The 16,902-nt window shown below is 40.6% G+C and overlaps 1 protein-coding gene across 1 annotated transcript; it reads right to left on the bottom strand.

Moving 5' to 3' along the window:
• LOC123155026 (kinesin-like protein KIN-14L) lies at positions 1–15,112 on the bottom strand. Its single transcript, XM_044573604.1, has 23 exons — positions 14,732–15,112; positions 13,718–13,841; positions 12,945–13,031; positions 12,676–12,846; positions 12,445–12,551; positions 11,633–11,764; positions 11,319–11,497; positions 10,705–10,866; positions 10,442–10,533; positions 9,301–9,452; positions 9,049–9,222; positions 7,429–7,575; positions 6,312–6,497; positions 5,515–5,586; positions 4,776–4,831; positions 4,460–4,676; positions 3,417–3,608; positions 3,086–3,307; positions 2,423–2,773; positions 2,248–2,346; positions 1,800–1,940; positions 1,540–1,698; positions 1–639 (listed from the first exon to the last, which is right to left on the bottom strand). The coding sequence occupies exons 1-23, from the start codon at positions 14,936–14,938 to the stop codon at positions 199–201; spliced, it is 3,870 nt and encodes a 1,289-aa protein (XP_044429539.1). The 5' UTR covers positions 14,939–15,112; the 3' UTR covers positions 1–198.
• Between the last annotated feature and the right edge of the window lie 1,790 nt (positions 15,113–16,902).

The following is a 16,902-nucleotide window of genomic DNA, read 5'->3' as shown; positions in this document are numbered from 1 at the left end:
TGAACTACAACAACCATGTATTTTGAATCATTGACCATCCAGAGGTGGCAGGCAGAGAGAAAAGATGAGCTCTCTTAACCCAAGACAATGCTACAACATAGGCTTGCTCATGGTGTAAACAAAAAAAGTTACTACATGGGATGCCCTCAAATGGCTCCATATACAACATTACATATAACTCTACAAAATGAACTAACACTATGATCTGACATCCTTGAAAACACCACCTCTCTCCATCTCTGCAACAATCTCTTTCAAGGCAGGCACTTTGCTAGCTAAAGTTCTGTACAGTCTAGAATACCTGGCTCTTGTGCCATCGGCGGATCGTGCAAGGGCAAGCAAGCTGACTGCTTCCGGCAATTGCTCAAACACGCCTTTCATTTCCTCAAAGCCCATCTCTGCAAGAACAGATGGTCTTGGAACAACGCGGATTACCTCGCCACCTTTAGGTTCCTGGACTCGTTGATCAGCCTTGATAACCAGTTCACAGCTCGAATTTGCTCCGCATTTTATGATGAAAGGTGCTGTCGTTCCGGTGTTAAACTGCAATACGTTCCACTGTGAAACTTCGCTCTCTCCCAGCGTGTTGGAATTCAAGTTGGGGTCAGGGGCAGGATCATCGGGGTCTTCTTGCAGTGACTGTACACATACATGTTAGTGTTGCATCAGCTAAAGTTAATGGAATATAACTGAGACTTGGTGTTTGGGCCTTGGCATGACAAGTGAGCCGTCAGCTGGGATTCATATAAGCTAGACCCTATCTCGCAATGCATAAGCTATATTGAAAAAAGAAAAACAATTGTGTCTTAACAATTCATGACTACCACAACCAATCAGCTGGGATTCATACTAGATTGCAAAATGTAAAGGTGGTCCACATCCTAGTGTATGTACAGAAACCCAAAGAGAGTAATGATTAGTTAACCTAAATATAAAGTTGAAATTTTGCAAGTCAGAAGTTACTAAACCTCCTGTTACAAAAGAGATCTACTCCCTCTGTCTCCTGGGATTCATATAAGCTAGACCCTATCTCGCAATGCATAAGCTATATTGAAAAAAGAAAAACAATTGTCTTAACAATTCATGACTACCACAACCAATCAGCTGGGATTCATACTAGATTGCAAAATGTAAAGGTGGCCCTCATCCTAGTGTATGTACAGAAACCCAAAGAGAGTAATGATTAGTTAACCTAAATATAAAGTTGAAATTTTGCAAGTCAGAAGTTACTAAACCTCCTGTTACAAAAGAGATCTAGTACGATTTAGAGAGAACTGTCTTGCAAAGAAACAAAATCCTTCATCTTTTTATCATAACCCCATTTCTATTTGAGGGGTCAAAAATCAATAAATCATACTCTTTCTTCAGGGCATAGATTATCAGATACTCCCTCCGTCCCAAAAAGCTTGTATTAGATTTATCTAGATATGGATGTATCTAGACACGTTTTACAAGCTTTTTGGGACGGAGGTAATACTATGTAAATATAAGTACTACTCTATCATTCAGGGCAAAGATTATGAGATACTATGTACATACCTCTACAGCATTGCGTGCATCCGTGATCTGCTTCTGAGCACATGGATGATCAATGTCAAGAAGAGAAGGCATCTGTGCCAAGAGGTCATCCAATGATTCTAGCAATGCTTTCTTTTTCGATTTTCGTAATGGTCTTGTAGAGCTTTGTTTAATTACTTCCTGATGTCCAAAAATGAACAAGTATGGTGTTAGAAAACATGTCTCTCAGTATAAAACATAAAAGGCAAAACAAATATAGGCACAAATGATTAGCATCAGACCTTGACTTGCTTTAAGATGTTGTCTAGAGATATGAGAGATGCTAATCGTGCATCTTCAGCAGCAGTTGGAGGATTCCGGATAGGTGAACCACCTTCTTCTTTGGTTAACAAGGCAGTATCAATCCGCATTTGTTGCATGATCTGGTAAGAGTATGACAAGGGTGAGATGCCACAAGTAAAAGTGTCAACTTAAATAGTTCAAATGTACGAAGCTACAAAAGGAGTGTGGAAACGTGACTTCATCATACATCAACGTGAACCCCAGGACTTGCTTAGTGAGTTAAAAATATTTTTAGTAAAGAGCAGGCAGAGAGAAACTTATTCCATCACCAAAATTTGAACCACAGATCATGTTTACGCACTTCATTCATAAATTTGAGAAGTCCATCAAGTGAAGTGTACCAAGTGCAACACATGAAAGTAAATTTTGTGAGGGAGCTACAGGCACCTTTCTTCTTTTATGATCGACGGACTCCAGAGCAGAGCGCAGCTTACTGACATGAACAGGATCATCAGCCTCCTCTGTTGCCAATGTGCCAGCTATGTCCTGCAATATTACGAAGGATAAGAGAAACAATTGTACTGGATTTGTTAGACCAGAACGTGAGACGGGTAAATAAAACCTTCAAGTGTTGTAGCTGTGATGTGTAAACACGCTTGCTGTACTCAGATAACAGCTGGCCTAGAGCATCAGTGCTTGGGGGCTGCGCTGTACCAAGGCCAGCCATCCATCCATCCATGATAGCGGTAGATAACAATTCAAGTTGCCCAGTAGTTCCTCCAGCAACATCTCCACCAGTTACAGATAGAAAATCAAAGTTCTCTGCAAGCCATGCTCGGATTTGGCGTTGTAATTCACCAGCAGGTGTGTGAACAAAAAGAGCAGCCAAGGCTTTGTTTCCAATCGCAAAAGCCTTCGCTTCCTCGGTAATTTCCCGAAGCTTTCCTCCAGTGACATGTTGTCTCCAAGTCTCCTGTCAAATGTAGCACTAATACCAATTACTAAATGCTAGCACATATTCAAATAGGTAAAACATCTAGAAGCACGGCAAGCCCTTCAGATCATTCAGTGGCAATATATCAGCATAACATGTCCTAGCCTGACATATTAGCATCACTATGATGACCAAAAATCTGTACTTAAGTGACCATGCAAGCAATAAAGCATAGGGACCCCATCAGAACCGCAGATATATCCAAAATGAAATAGATCTAACAGTAACATATGCAAGCAATTTTCAGTGGGAGTGCTACTTCTGCAACAGCTAAAGGAGAACAAGACATACCTCCTCAATCCCACGAAGCTTCAGAACAATCGAGGAGAATTTTGATTTCTTTTCCTGTTTAATGTTAACCTTGAAACCATGCACATTTTCATCCATTAAGGCAACCCGTGAACCATGATCATGGTGGTAACCAGGAGACCTGCCAGGACTACTTCCCCTGCTAGAACCTCTGCTCCGACTAGTACTATTTGATTTCTCCAGAAAACGTTCAATTGGAGAAACCTTGAAGAAGGAACAAATGGACAAATACCCTAACCCATTTAGTACAAAAGGATGGGGCCTCTTGGCTTAAAATAATATAATAGATAAAAGCAAGACAGCGACATTGCACCTTGATGGACTGAAGTTCTGGGGACCTAGCAAGCAAAGATCTAATGTATAATATCCGGACCCTTGAAACTAGCATGGTATCCATAACTTTTCTTGGTTCCATTTTGCGAATGAACGAGAAGACAGCATCTCGGATCTCGGCAAGTATCTCATGCTCCCTAGCAGCACCCGCTTTGATAACTGCAGCCAATACCTGGAAGCATATCATAATTACATAGTCGCTCATGAATGGAAATCAACATTTACTATGACAGGAATACCATGAAACTGAAACAGACTAGGCTTTCACATACCTAATGTAGCCTATAATAAACAGTTAAAAAAGGCTGAGGATTTCAGACCTCAGACATAGTGCTCAAATCAAGGAACTGTATAAAAATCCCATATGAACGCCTGGCCACTTAATCAAGAAACCACACAGCACATCACAATCTCTAGATATTCCCATGAAAGAAAGAAAACAATGACTAGCATCACTGCGCTGAATATGAAAATGGGATGGTAGTATCTGCTTGTCATGCAAAATGTAGGCAGCTGTCAAAGTAGGGTTTTGGGCATGTAGGGCTTTGGACATATTATACTAAACTGGATTTTGTGGTGATTCGCATCAACTCTAACCAATCGGCACCATTCTTCTACCTAGACAAATTAGGGACAAAATGCATTGGACATCAAAAGATCAAAATCAAAACAAATTCACAACTTGGACAGACCGTACCCATCCAACTTCTGTACAGAGTTGTTCCAGTTAGTGCCACATACAGCCTAGTAAGATGAGAACAGGCATCAACAACCAACTACACAGCAGCATCCTGACAGGTACTGGATTTTCATATCCTCTCCGATCCCATAAATCACCTAACAGTCCAATGACCATCTGATGGAACTGGACGTTCTGAATGGGTCATAGCTTTAGTGGATGGCCGGTGACCATAACAAAACAACAATGAAATGATAAATATGCAAAACCAGCTTATAACAATAGAAGAATAGAACTCTTATAGGTACAATGCAAATATTTTCTGTTAATTTAGCAGTACTGACCAGCATCAAAAGCTTATTTGCACCATCAGCTATTGCAGCAAATCCCTCAAAGTGGTTAGGATCAAAATCCATCAGTGCCGAAGTCAGGTACTCCCCAGCAGGTGTAGTTTTTGCTAACTCATTGCTTGATTTCACTATAGCTCCACTGTTTCCAGTTTTGTCCTGAGACATTGTTGCTGGAAATACATCTGGTGATTGAGTTTTGGCACTGTTGCTCCTGCAAATACAGTTGTAAATGGAACATGGTCGGATACTTTTTTTATTGCAAAAAACAGTGAGATTGACTGATTGCACATGTATGCATAGTAGCATTTACCTGCCTATATCCCTTCCCTGAGCATTAGTTACTTGGTTTGAAGATGGACTTGGAGCCTACAGACAAATATTACTGCATGAGAACATTATAAGCTTTATAGCAAAATTTGCAAACACAGCTTTTCTAAACTATTTGCAAAATAGAGTTACTGACAGATCATAAAGAGAAATGCTATCAATGAGTACTTATATAAAATAAAAGCTTCTTGGCACAGCTCACGTTGACACAGTACACTGAAAGACATTGAGAACAAAACAAGAATGGTGAAGTTATAAACTCATGTGGAGTTTCTGCATTTGCTACGTTGAACAAGCTCTCTATTATAAAGGACAAGTGAGGGCAGTTAGAAGATATGCAGTTAACAGTTCGTATTAATTCTAACTTAAAGTGGAAAAGGGAAGAAGGAACAATAGGCAAGTAAGATATACACACAAATGTCACATTCCCAGGTCATTCCAAGGTAGATGGATAAAAAAAATCATCACACCATAAGGAATGGAGGATCATGATCATCACTCGCAAAGCCACACGTGCAGATTGAAGAAAGTAGAATTTTGGTCCCTTGTGGGGTGCAAAAATGCCTGAACATGCACTGCAGCATCAAGGGACAGACAAGACAAAGTGCCAGAAATGACTTATCTTTAGACCTTTTCACAAGCACTAAAGGAGTCCAGTAAATGGGACAAACTGAATAAAAAAGGGCCCAACAGTTGAATAAAGTGAAGGTATTCAAGGACACCTGAGGAGAGCTTGCTAATCCCGATTTCTCTGTAAGTCTGTCGAAGAGCTTCTCATTCTCCTCATGCAGTTTCTACATTAATCAAGGCAATGTTTCAAAAGTAAGACATTAATTAAAGCGCAGAAAATGAAGGCCAACGGTTCATAAAACCGAAGGAACCAGAAGCTTGACTTGTCTTGGCTTAAATAAATATAAAGAATAGAGAAATCATACACGCCCATCATAACACACAGAACTCCAAAAGTAGTGCATACAATTTAACTGGATGCAAACAAGTCTCGTCAAAAATTGGTGTTGAACATCAGGTGGTACATGATACCAATAGAGTTGTTAGCACTAAGCTAGCAGGTCTCCTAATCTGAGTATAGAAATCAGATCCATGATAAATAAGTATAGCTTTAAGATCCTTTTTATATATAATCTTGCTTTATTATGCATGAGAACATGAATACAAACAACCAACAGTGTTCTATAAAACTGTCTTCTCAAATTTGCACCTTGTGCAGGTAGGATGGAAACTCCTAAGCTGAATGCAAATGCCTTTGAAATTGACAGTGAGAGCGCTCGTTGCTCAAACGACGATCAGTTTGACCAATTAAAATTACATTATTAGTTGCTATCAGTGGGTGGGAAAGAACTGGTAAAAGAAGTCCAGAGACACCACTAATTAGTCGCGTACTCAAACTTGAGGTAATTTTTTGTAATTACGTAAGTATATAATTCAAGCAAAAATCTCACATTTGCATGAGGTGGAACAAATAATACTTGGTGATGAAAGATAATTAAAGTATCAATACCTCAATAAGGGCATCCCTCTTTGCTAACTCCTCTTCAAGCCTTTTGGTCACTGATGATGACTCAGCGGTTGATTCCATCATCTTTGGGGTTGAAATAACTGAAGCAGATTCAGATCCAATTGTTGATCTTGCATCACTAGAGTTCAGAGCGTCATTAAGTTGAGACTCAATGGACTTAAGTTTTGCCTGTAAATTGTAGGAACAAAATAAGCATGCAAAATACAAGTGGGTATTCGAATATATAAAAAAGTTGGCTTTCTAACCATACTACGTCAGTTAACACTCAAATCTCACCAGCAGATGCACAAATAGTAAAACTCGGGTAGCTATACACTACTATTGAATAGTGTGACAGACAAGCTGGTCGTAATCACATTATAGTCCCTTATGGCCAGATTAGGAAAGGAAGAACCAGATTAGATGCCAAATTATGATACAATTTAGTTGGGCAAAAGAGAATGTTAATGAAGTTTTTTTTTTTTGCGGGGAGAATGTTAGTGAAGTTGAAACATGGTATAGCCAGAATGAGAGTCCAAAAACATCTACATGATGATGGCATGGTGAATAAAAACCCAAGGATGAACCGCACTCTGTTGCATATACTTATACCATTATACGTGAGTGGAATGCTAAAAAAATGCATTATCTTGCAGCATGAATTTTTATGGCTGCACTGTAAGAAGCTATCAAATGCTAAAAAAATGCATTATCTTGCAGCATGAATTTTTATGGCTGCACTGTAAGAAGCTACCACACGCCATAGATATTTTTTCATGGAGCCAACACATGCTAAATAGAAATGCACCACCATTTTGAAGGTTGTTGCTTTACATATTTACAGGGTCCAAGACTATACATCAAAAGCCACTGCTAAATTGAGTGAAAGAATCATACACAACACAAAACATGACTAGCTTTTTTAGTGAACATATTAACAATAGCATTAATCTCACCCGCAAAAAAAACAATAGCATTAATCAAGAGAATTTTTTTGAAAAGGGAGACAAAATAATTTCAAGAAGAAATAGTATAAGCATCAATACTGAAACAAAATTCTGCCCTATCTAATTTGACAAATATAGATTGTTGATAATAAGCAAACATATTAACATTTAACCTGTAGCGATTGAATTGTTAAATCGCGTTCATGCATCTTAATTTTCTGCTCTTGCTCAACTTCCAAAAGACGAGAAATCTGGTCCCTTAGCTGATTGTTCTGTTCTTTCTCAATCTTGTGCTTGTCAGCGAGCATTAAATTTTCAGACTGCGATAGATAAGAACAACAAAAATGTCAATCACCTTCAATGTTTAATACTACAAGACTGCAGGTTGAGTATCCAAAAGATTATAACTGAACCAAGGATTACGAGTCGACAAGTCGTTGAGTCGTTCCGAGGTTGAGACTCATAGACTAATCGGACTAGTCTTAGACTAGTGCTAGACTAGTCGACAAAGTACTGTAGTAGTCAACTACTAATACCTAGTAGCAGTATGGAGTAGTAAACTGTACAACACATTACAACAGATACAATAAAACCAGCAGTGCTAGCCAACGCTCGCCAGGCCTAGCCCAGTGCCGCTCAGCACGCCACCCCCAGCTGGCCCATTTGGGCCCAAGTAGCCAGCCTACTTAGCCTACTTCCCATCCCAGCCTCTGTAACCCTAGCTCCCGATCGATCCCGTCGCCGCCGCCTGCGCCATCACGCACAAAAGCACGCGCGCGCGCGACCCGCGCCTCCAGCCACCGCCGCCGGCGAGCCCACCGACCACCGCCGTGCCTCTTCTCTTCTCCTCTCTTTCTCTCCCCCTCTCTTTGTGGCAGGGCCGCACGCGCCTACGGGGCACGGCCATGGCCGCCGCCCGAGCACGAGCTCCGGCCAGCTGCCGCGCCTTGCTTCGCCATCCGCCGTCCCGACGGCGGGTCAGTGGGTGCTGGCGGTGGCCTCGTCCAGGCTGCTTGTTCTCATAGCTCGCTCTCCAATTTCCCCCTCCCAAATTTGAGTCGAGCGACTCAGACAGCAGGACTAGTCTAGACTAGTCGTAGACTAGTCTCTCGACCGCTCGACTCATCGAATTAGTCTACACAAGATTCGCAGTCGACACCACAGTTGCGACTCATGGACTAGTCCATCGACTAGTCTCGACTAGTCCTTCGACTCGTAATCAGTGAACTGAACTACACTTACGAGTTAGTGCATCCTGGAATAACATCTGAATGATATATTAGCAACATAAATTACTGAAGATTGAACAGAGATGCACCATCAACATCAATTACTGAAGATTAAACAGAGATGCACCATCAGCATTACTGTAGCTTTTCCACATAAAGTTGGAATTAATCATCCCAGGACTAGGATACATTAAAACTAGAAACGCACGAATCGCCCTGTATGTTCTCAATAGATGTTATTTCAGACAATGGCCAAATACACACACATTTGACCATTACATTTTTACTGGCTGTTACTAAAAGTTGTAGAAGATACTATGATATCCAAGTACCTCTGATGACAAATTACTAATAATATAACTACAAAACTAAACTTTTTGTCAATATTAGTGTCAAAGATATAAATGTTCATGTGCATGCACTCTTAAATAATATTTATTTGGACACACATTTTTTTAATCAAACAACAGGGGCCTCAGTAAAATAACTGTCCAAATGGTCATAATTGACTGTATTTAGCTTGGCATTAGTTTGATTCAGAGCAGTAGTATGGGTAGTATTGACCTTCAGGTCAGTTTGTAGTGTAGAAGAAACTCTCCATGCCTTCTGCACTTCGTTGAAGAGCAGTGTGCATTGGTCATTGGCCTCTGAGAGAGAAAGTTTCAACCCTAAAACTTCTTGTCTCAAGTCCGAAACCTCCTTTTCTTTCTCATGCAATTCTTTACGTGAATCATTAGCCTATGAATAAAATAGAAACATGGTTAAATGGCTATAAGAGTTAAAATGGGACCATGCAAATATCGATCAAACCCATACCACATCTCTCCATTTCTTGATGGTATCACGATTTCCAAGGCTCAATTCAGCATTTCTTGCTCTGGCCGAAAAACTGAGTGTGGGCAAAGTTCTAGACAAATTTGAAGCACTTGGACTTACATGCACAACCAACAAAATCTTCGAGCTGCTTCCTGCACGAACGAAGAAACGTAAAACTAAGAATGGTATTGGTAGGAGGTGGAAGCTTCCTTTTGGTCTTACTACATCTGTTTTATGCTATATAAAGGGAACCATTTTCCCTTCGGCCTGTGTTCGGATAGACAAATATACATGGACCCTAGAAAATCTTATAAGTATCGCATTGTTTATAAGCAGCGCCTTACAATTATGCCCGCTTTAGGCGCTTAGGCGTCAGGGCGGTTGGTGCTCGTCTTAGGTCACCTTACCGCAAGTATCTAATCACTCTTTTCCTAGTTATACCATATGAATGGTAGCATCAGGTAATTGCATTGGTCAATAAGAGTAATAGGGCATAAAAGCTACTAGTGTTTTTCCATCATATGTTGATTTCACATGCATTACCATTTCTTATTTTCTTAATGTGTCAAACATAGAAGGGGGGCTTGGATCACCAAAGGATGGGTAACAGACTCTGATTTTTACGAAGCAGATGCATTTCCATTTCCATGAATCAACCATGCATTATCAAACATGTTATTGTGGTACTACACTTTCCAAATTGCAATTATGCAAACATGAAAAATTCTATTAAAGGTTAAGATGGTAAGGATCTCATATGGCCTTACATCATTTTAAACTACGTAATTAAACTCAGTAGAAACTGTGAGAACAAAAACAGATGAGAGTATAAGATATACTTCACTTAATATTAATTATATTTCATCTTTTATTACAAATTCTTAGGAGTAGTTAGTATTTTGTGTTCTTATCATGTGGATTATTTGTATCAAAATTATGAAGCATGGCACATTGATTTTGCCCTACAATCTCCTAAAAACAAATTGTTTCATATTTCTTTTTGGGGGGTACGGACGTATGAAAGGGGGCATCAGATGGATACACCCTCCGTTAGCACTTTGGTTGCAACCAACCAGGAACAGACTATATTGCACTTAGGACAAAAAATAATTAGACCCTTATGGAGAAAGAAACTATTTACCAAGAGAGTCAGCTAAGATTTGTATAAGTCTTGAATTCCCAGACAGAACAGGCTCTTTCTTTGCACTTAAAGAGGCCAGAGCATCACCCAACCTATGCATAACAAAATTGAGAGCACTTTTATATTAAATAAAAGGAAAAACATAAATGCATTAACAAGAAATGAATATGCGCCATTGAGATAGGCCACTGACAATCAAATCACCAATGAGGAAATGATCAGACTAAACAGAAAACAAGGAACACAAGAGTCATGCTACTTACGCAGAAAGTGACTTTGAGACGTGCAAACAGTCTGTTACATTATCTCTATTGGCATCCTCCTCAAGAAGGCATTCGCTAGCTGGCAAATCTACTAGAGAAAGCTTACTGTACAGATGTTCTCCTGTTACATAATTTCTGTAGTGTATATGGATGGTAATAATCCTGAAAATAAAAGGAATATTTTTTAGTACTCCTTAGAAAAGTTAGTGCCGTGAATGAAAATAAAAATTAAAAAAATATCCAAACAGTGGCTTGTGACAAAAAGTTTCATAGTTACAATGGCAAGAGCAGGGAGCAACAATAGAGAAGGCAATATTAAGTTTCTTCAAAAGTAATGAACCCAGACCACCAAATAATAGTCCGTTTCATCTTCAAATAGGCACCAATGAAGATTTAAATATTCAAAACCTATGACTGAGACATTAAGTACCAGAAAAAGGATTAATGCGCCACCAAGAAATAATGCCCTTTTTAAAGATTTATCTGACAAATGTACTAGGGAGTACAAACTAGATATTACATTCATCATTGCATCACAAAAAAGATATTTGACCTAGAAAAAAACAATGTTATGGGGTATGGATGGAGGGAGACAATAGCACTTATTGACATACAGGTGAGATACGATGGCCTTCGTCGAATGTACAGATTGGTTTTGAAGTGCTGTCTTTAGAGCTCCAGAAAATTCCAATGGATTTTCAACCTTCTCCTGCACAAGTTCCACGAAGGATTCTTGCACACCCATGCGGGCTTTCAGAGCTGTGCTTCTAGATTCTGACAGCAAATCCCGGACCTGTGCGAAACGAACAGATGCAATTAGGCTGCTGTGATACCGACTATACAAGGAAAGTGCAGTCATATTCACTTGACACGGAACAACAGCCAAGTGATCATTGGTAGAATTCCACTGACAGAATTGTATTAGTACCTGATCATTGTAGAGTTCACAGGCAGTAAAATAGAAGTTAAAGTGTGATGTGGAAGTAGTATCTGAGTTTGAAAGATCAAATAGTTCCTCAAAGCATCGGAGATATAAACCACGATCATGGCTAGATCCTTCCTGAAAAGAAAGCATAGGAATTTCAGTCAAAGAGTAGTGCATCTATGAATTTAAATAAACATTCAGTCAAGAGCATAGCAAGAATGTAAGCTTCTACGTCTTGTTTTGCAGTACCTGGGATCAGATCTTATCAAACAATAAAGTAATTCTGAGAAACAGGTGCTGCCCTAAAAGTGCACTAAAATATTACAATTAGCCATTGAAGCTATAAATAATAGTGCTGTTTGAGAAGCGTCGTTGCATTCCTTTGTGAACAAGTGATCGACGCTCATCATTCTAATGGCTCTCAATACATTGGTTGCATTTTTTTTCTTTGTTAGGAGACACGAGTTACATGATTGAATAAGATATATATATATATTCTAACATACAATCACAGGTTGATAAAATAGACTTTGACTATTGCACCTCGTAAGAACTCAAAGGGTGACAGATTTCATAATGCATGTACCTTTAAGAAAAACCAAGTTAGGCTCCATGTACCTTTCATAATGCACTGTGCTATGGGCTTGTCATAATAAAGATATTTGCCATACCAAGATGTTATTATTTTTATAGTATATTTCTTGCAAACAATTCAGAGGGAGCAAGAATGGCATCAATGCAACCTAAACATTCTGTAACTTAGAATGTGTAATTTCATGAAAAACAATTATAAACACATCGGAGTAGATGAAAACCAGTGTATGTGTCTTTCCAGAGCGGCTTTGACCATACGCAAATATGGAGATATTGTACCCATCCAAGGCAGACTGCACAAACGGTTGAACATCGTGGAAAAGTTCACCTTGAAATCATTTGAAGGACAGAATCAGTGTAAGAGTTGTAGATATTACAAAAATATGTTGTCAAAGTTTTGCGCAGTCTGGCACTTATTAATTGCATCCTGCATGGCCCATCATCAATCTTACCTTGCCCGATGTGGGGACCATATACCCTGTCAAACTCATAATCCTTCTTAGGGTTTGTAAGAGACTCGTCTCCAGTGTTTACACGGATAGTAAAATCATCTGGAAACTCGACCGCTGATGAACCCTCATCTTCGAATAATGGTCTGCTACGGCAGAATACTTTGACATTGCCTGAAAGGTGTTCATAATTATGACTGACGCTAAAAAGACACCACACACAAAGATGAGTCATGTGTGTAAGTCAGGCAGTATAGAACATAATAGAGTACCTTTCAAGGTCAATAAGTCATTGAAAAGCCTTTTCTTCTCATGAATCAAAGGAGTGATTCTAGTTTCAGTTTCAAGTGCAGCTTGATCTACAGCAGCAAAAGATATAATCTCAGGTAACAATGGAAATTATATTAAAAATAGATGAATAACAAAACAGAGCAAGTTGCAATGCATGAAAAAGCATGATTCTCTATCTCTTCTGACTATGTACATTGTGTGATTGGGGGGGAAAAGTGTCCTTAGAACATGATATGATCCAACAACATCCAAAGTCAGTTTGTTATGTCGTTTTAATGCTCAGGGGATAATTTTATTACCACTGGCTTCATACAGTTACTATTTGTGGTCACAAGATTATAGAATGTACTTAACTACTTAAGGGACTTATATGTGCTATTCGCTATAACTGCAATACGTCCCAGCTCTTTCAAAACAGAGAGCGAGTACATGAATATAAGAGTTGCACATAACCCACCCCATAATTTATAAACAGGGAATCATTATATTACAGACACCGGCAGCCATATTATGCTCGCTATGTGCCAATGAGAGAAATTTCACTGCAAGCATATAGCTTATTCCAGGAGCCTTCAAAACACAGTACCAACTACCCCGGCAAAACCACTATCATCATTAACATTAACAAGCCTAAAGGGCAAGGAAAATATAAACAACTAGATGTTTATAAATGATTAAACAGGACCCCCTCATTAACACAGGGGGAAACGAGGTTAATACTTAACTGAACACCATGAAGAGAGATTGAATTTACCTAGTTTCCGAGTTCTATCTGCAAGAAACCCAAGATAGCGAGTGACACGGCCCAATTTTGCATTAGAATACTCAAGAAGGTCACTAGCTTCTTGTCTAAGTTCCAAGCAGTCCTCTCTAGCAAGCTACAAGTGTAATTTATAAAAGTGAGTTTTAAGAAATGATCAAATACCAACACAAGCAGGAACAAGAGAAAAACATGAAGTGAACACATATTATCGTGCACATCAAATCATGTTGATTTGACATAATCATCATAGCTCTGGTATTTGTATCAATTAGCAAGAATAGTTTCCTGGAATTTTTCATGTGAAAGCAAAATTATGATAAATATTGAAAGCCCGACAGTATTATCCTGCTCAAGTTTGTTTGCACTCCTCATTCCTAGTGAGCAGGTAACGGAATCGCCGCCTCCCAATGTGGTTCCAGTTGAGTAATTTCAGTTCCTCTAAATTAAGGAAAATCATAACAGTCATCTTGTCCTCGAACATACTAAATGAATACAATGTTGGAGCCTCTCGTCCCACCATGGTACTGTTTCATGTTGAACTAACACCAGTAACAGAAACACATTGCCCCGCATATACCTATAGTCTCCTCAATTCAACGCATTATTACTAGTTGAGCACAGCCAGACTTGGTTCTTCAATCAAATAAATTTAAAAATTATACACCGTATATGTAACTAAACTGCAAGTTTGAGCTGTAGACCCAATAGAGAACCTCCGTTAACGGCCCCCAAACAAATGGAGCAAAAAACAGTGCGGAATCACAGCACTGCATCAACATGCGTCCAAATCCTCTACCTCAGCCAGCTCATTCGTGGATATACGTAACCCAATGCGGAAATATTCGCGGAACCGGTGCGAAGCGCACGGCAACATCCCGCACTCCAACGATGCCGCCCGGAACGGCAAACCAGCTTATCCCATCACCCCGACAAAATCGAGCTAGAACGATAGAACCGGACACCGCAGGCACCGCCCAACCCGAAACTCGAGAGCGGAGCAAGCACCTGGACGCTGTCGGCGAGCTGGTCGAGGCGGTCGGCGACGGGCATGGCGCCGGACGCGCGGGGCGCCCCCTCGGAGGAGCGGGCCACCATGGCCGTCGGCGGCGCCCTGGGCATGGCGGTGGGCGGCGCCAGCGGCGTCCCGGCCGCCGGCGTCGGCGGCTGGAAGCCGGGGAGGTCCCACGACCAGCCCCCGCGCGCGTCCGCCATTGGCGCCGCGACGAGCGGAAACCCTAGATCGAGCGCGGCTGTGGTTTAGCGGGCCACGGAGGCGAGGCGGGGCGGGGCGGGGGAGGAGGCGGACGAGGCGGTGTGGTGGACGGAGTGGAGGGGGGGGGGAGAGGAGACGCGGCCCCTATTCCTCTTCAATCTATCGCTTCGGGGGGAGGGAGGACAGGGGCCAGAAGTTTTTCCGCTTTCGCATTTCCGCGGCGTTGTTTTGTTCCCCTCTCCTTGTTCGGGGGAGGGGGGTCGCCCGGCCCGATGGGGAGGGGGGGGCCTTTTGGCATCATCGGTTTTTGCTCTTGGCTCGGCTGTGGTTTGAATTCGCTCGCCGGGGCCCCGCCGCGGGGCCGTGGGAGGATAAATGCTCGCCGTACCCGACCATGTACTCGCGGTGGCATTGGTTGGGGTTTGAGAAAACGCACGGTGGCATTGATTGGGTTTGAGAAAAACACCTGCGTGGAGTAAATGAAACCGTGCAGCCGAGGGATGAAGTCAATACGTAGTAGTATAAACTGGGAATGATGCCTTCCAGATTTTCAAAGGATAACGAAAAAAGGTCGCTCTCTCTTGCTTTGTTCAGACATCGTTTTAGCTTTTTGATTGATGAAGAAAAACAGAGATGGCAAAATGAAAGCTATGTCGTTGTGGATATTTTTGTATGCAAATGTATGTCAGCCCTGGAATGTTGCTAGGTTAAAGAACTGTCAAGTACTTCCTTCGTCCGATGAAAAGTGTACGTTTGGGTTTAAAATTTATCCACAAAAAATGTACTTCTATCTTCCTAATGCACTTTAAAGTATTTTATCTCATCACACGGTAATCAAGACCAATAACATTCTATACATAGTCTTCTTAGACAACTTCAATGCATTGGTGCTAAAGTGGGGTGCTAAGTGCATTAAAATGCTTAGCAACTAAAGTCCACAATGCATCAGTGCTTAGCCTTTGTAGCTAAGCCCCCTTTATTTAAATGTTAGTAACAAAACTCCTTCATGTATTGGTTGATAATCCTTTTGCATAGGTCCACGTATTTAACATTGGTTCTTTTTGGGGTCACTATAATGCTCTCTCTCATCTTTAATTGCTTTACTACATCATTTTTCTGCCTATATGACACCATCAAAAAATGTTAAATTGATTGTAGTACGTCATTCTATAAGGCGATGGTTAACCATTATTTACATAGGTGTACCATTATTCTGTGTAGTAGGTTTGGAAGAATGTGAAGAGTGAGGTAAAGCATACTTCCTTGGGATTTTCATGTACATAAAGTCCAAATCCAAATTTCTTCTCCATGACGGCAGACCTTCTGAATTTTTGTTCGCTAAAATGCGTCGAGTTCATTTGTGTGAATACCTACAGAGCAATTAAAATTGCTCACAAATGAATCATAGTAATTTTGGTAAGAAGCTTACTGTAGCATCTAGCATATATTATTTCTTAAGAGTCTTCTCTTTGCTTTAGTCAGTGAGTGTTGGACTTGCATCGGTTATAAATGAATTGATCCTCTAAAACCTTCTTCAAGTAGCAATCTTTGTCTATAGCATTTGCAGTGCACCTAACAACCTCCCATCATGATTCATTGTCCTTTTTTTTGGTCCCCTTTCTCATGCCTTATTAGCACACATATGTTTTCTCGTGTTCCCCATGTCCTTGATAGGCAACACACGTTTGTCTCCTTGCGTTAGTCCAATTCATTTTTTGTTTCTTCCGCATCGAGTCACGTTCAAGCGATCCGGTATCTCTATTCCTAATGAAGCAGTTGGTAGTGTCTGTTCCGGGTTTTCTTTCGTCCCACCTCCCACTTTCGCTGGGTTTTTTCATAGGTTTTTTCTGTAGATTTTCTTTCGTCCTCTCCCCCACTTCACCGGTTTATTTTCGTGTCACCCTCTCACACAATGAAAGAAATTTGAACATATCAGAATTTTCCATGCTGACGCAAATTATTT

This window comes from Triticum aestivum, chromosome 7A, assembly GCF_018294505.1.
Source record: "Triticum aestivum cultivar Chinese Spring chromosome 7A, IWGSC CS RefSeq v2.1, whole genome shotgun sequence".
NCBI lineage: Eukaryota > Viridiplantae > Streptophyta > Magnoliopsida > Poales > Poaceae > Triticum > Triticum aestivum.
The sequence above is the reverse complement of the archived record's forward strand: the minus strand, read 5'-3'. Positions and strand labels throughout refer to the sequence as shown.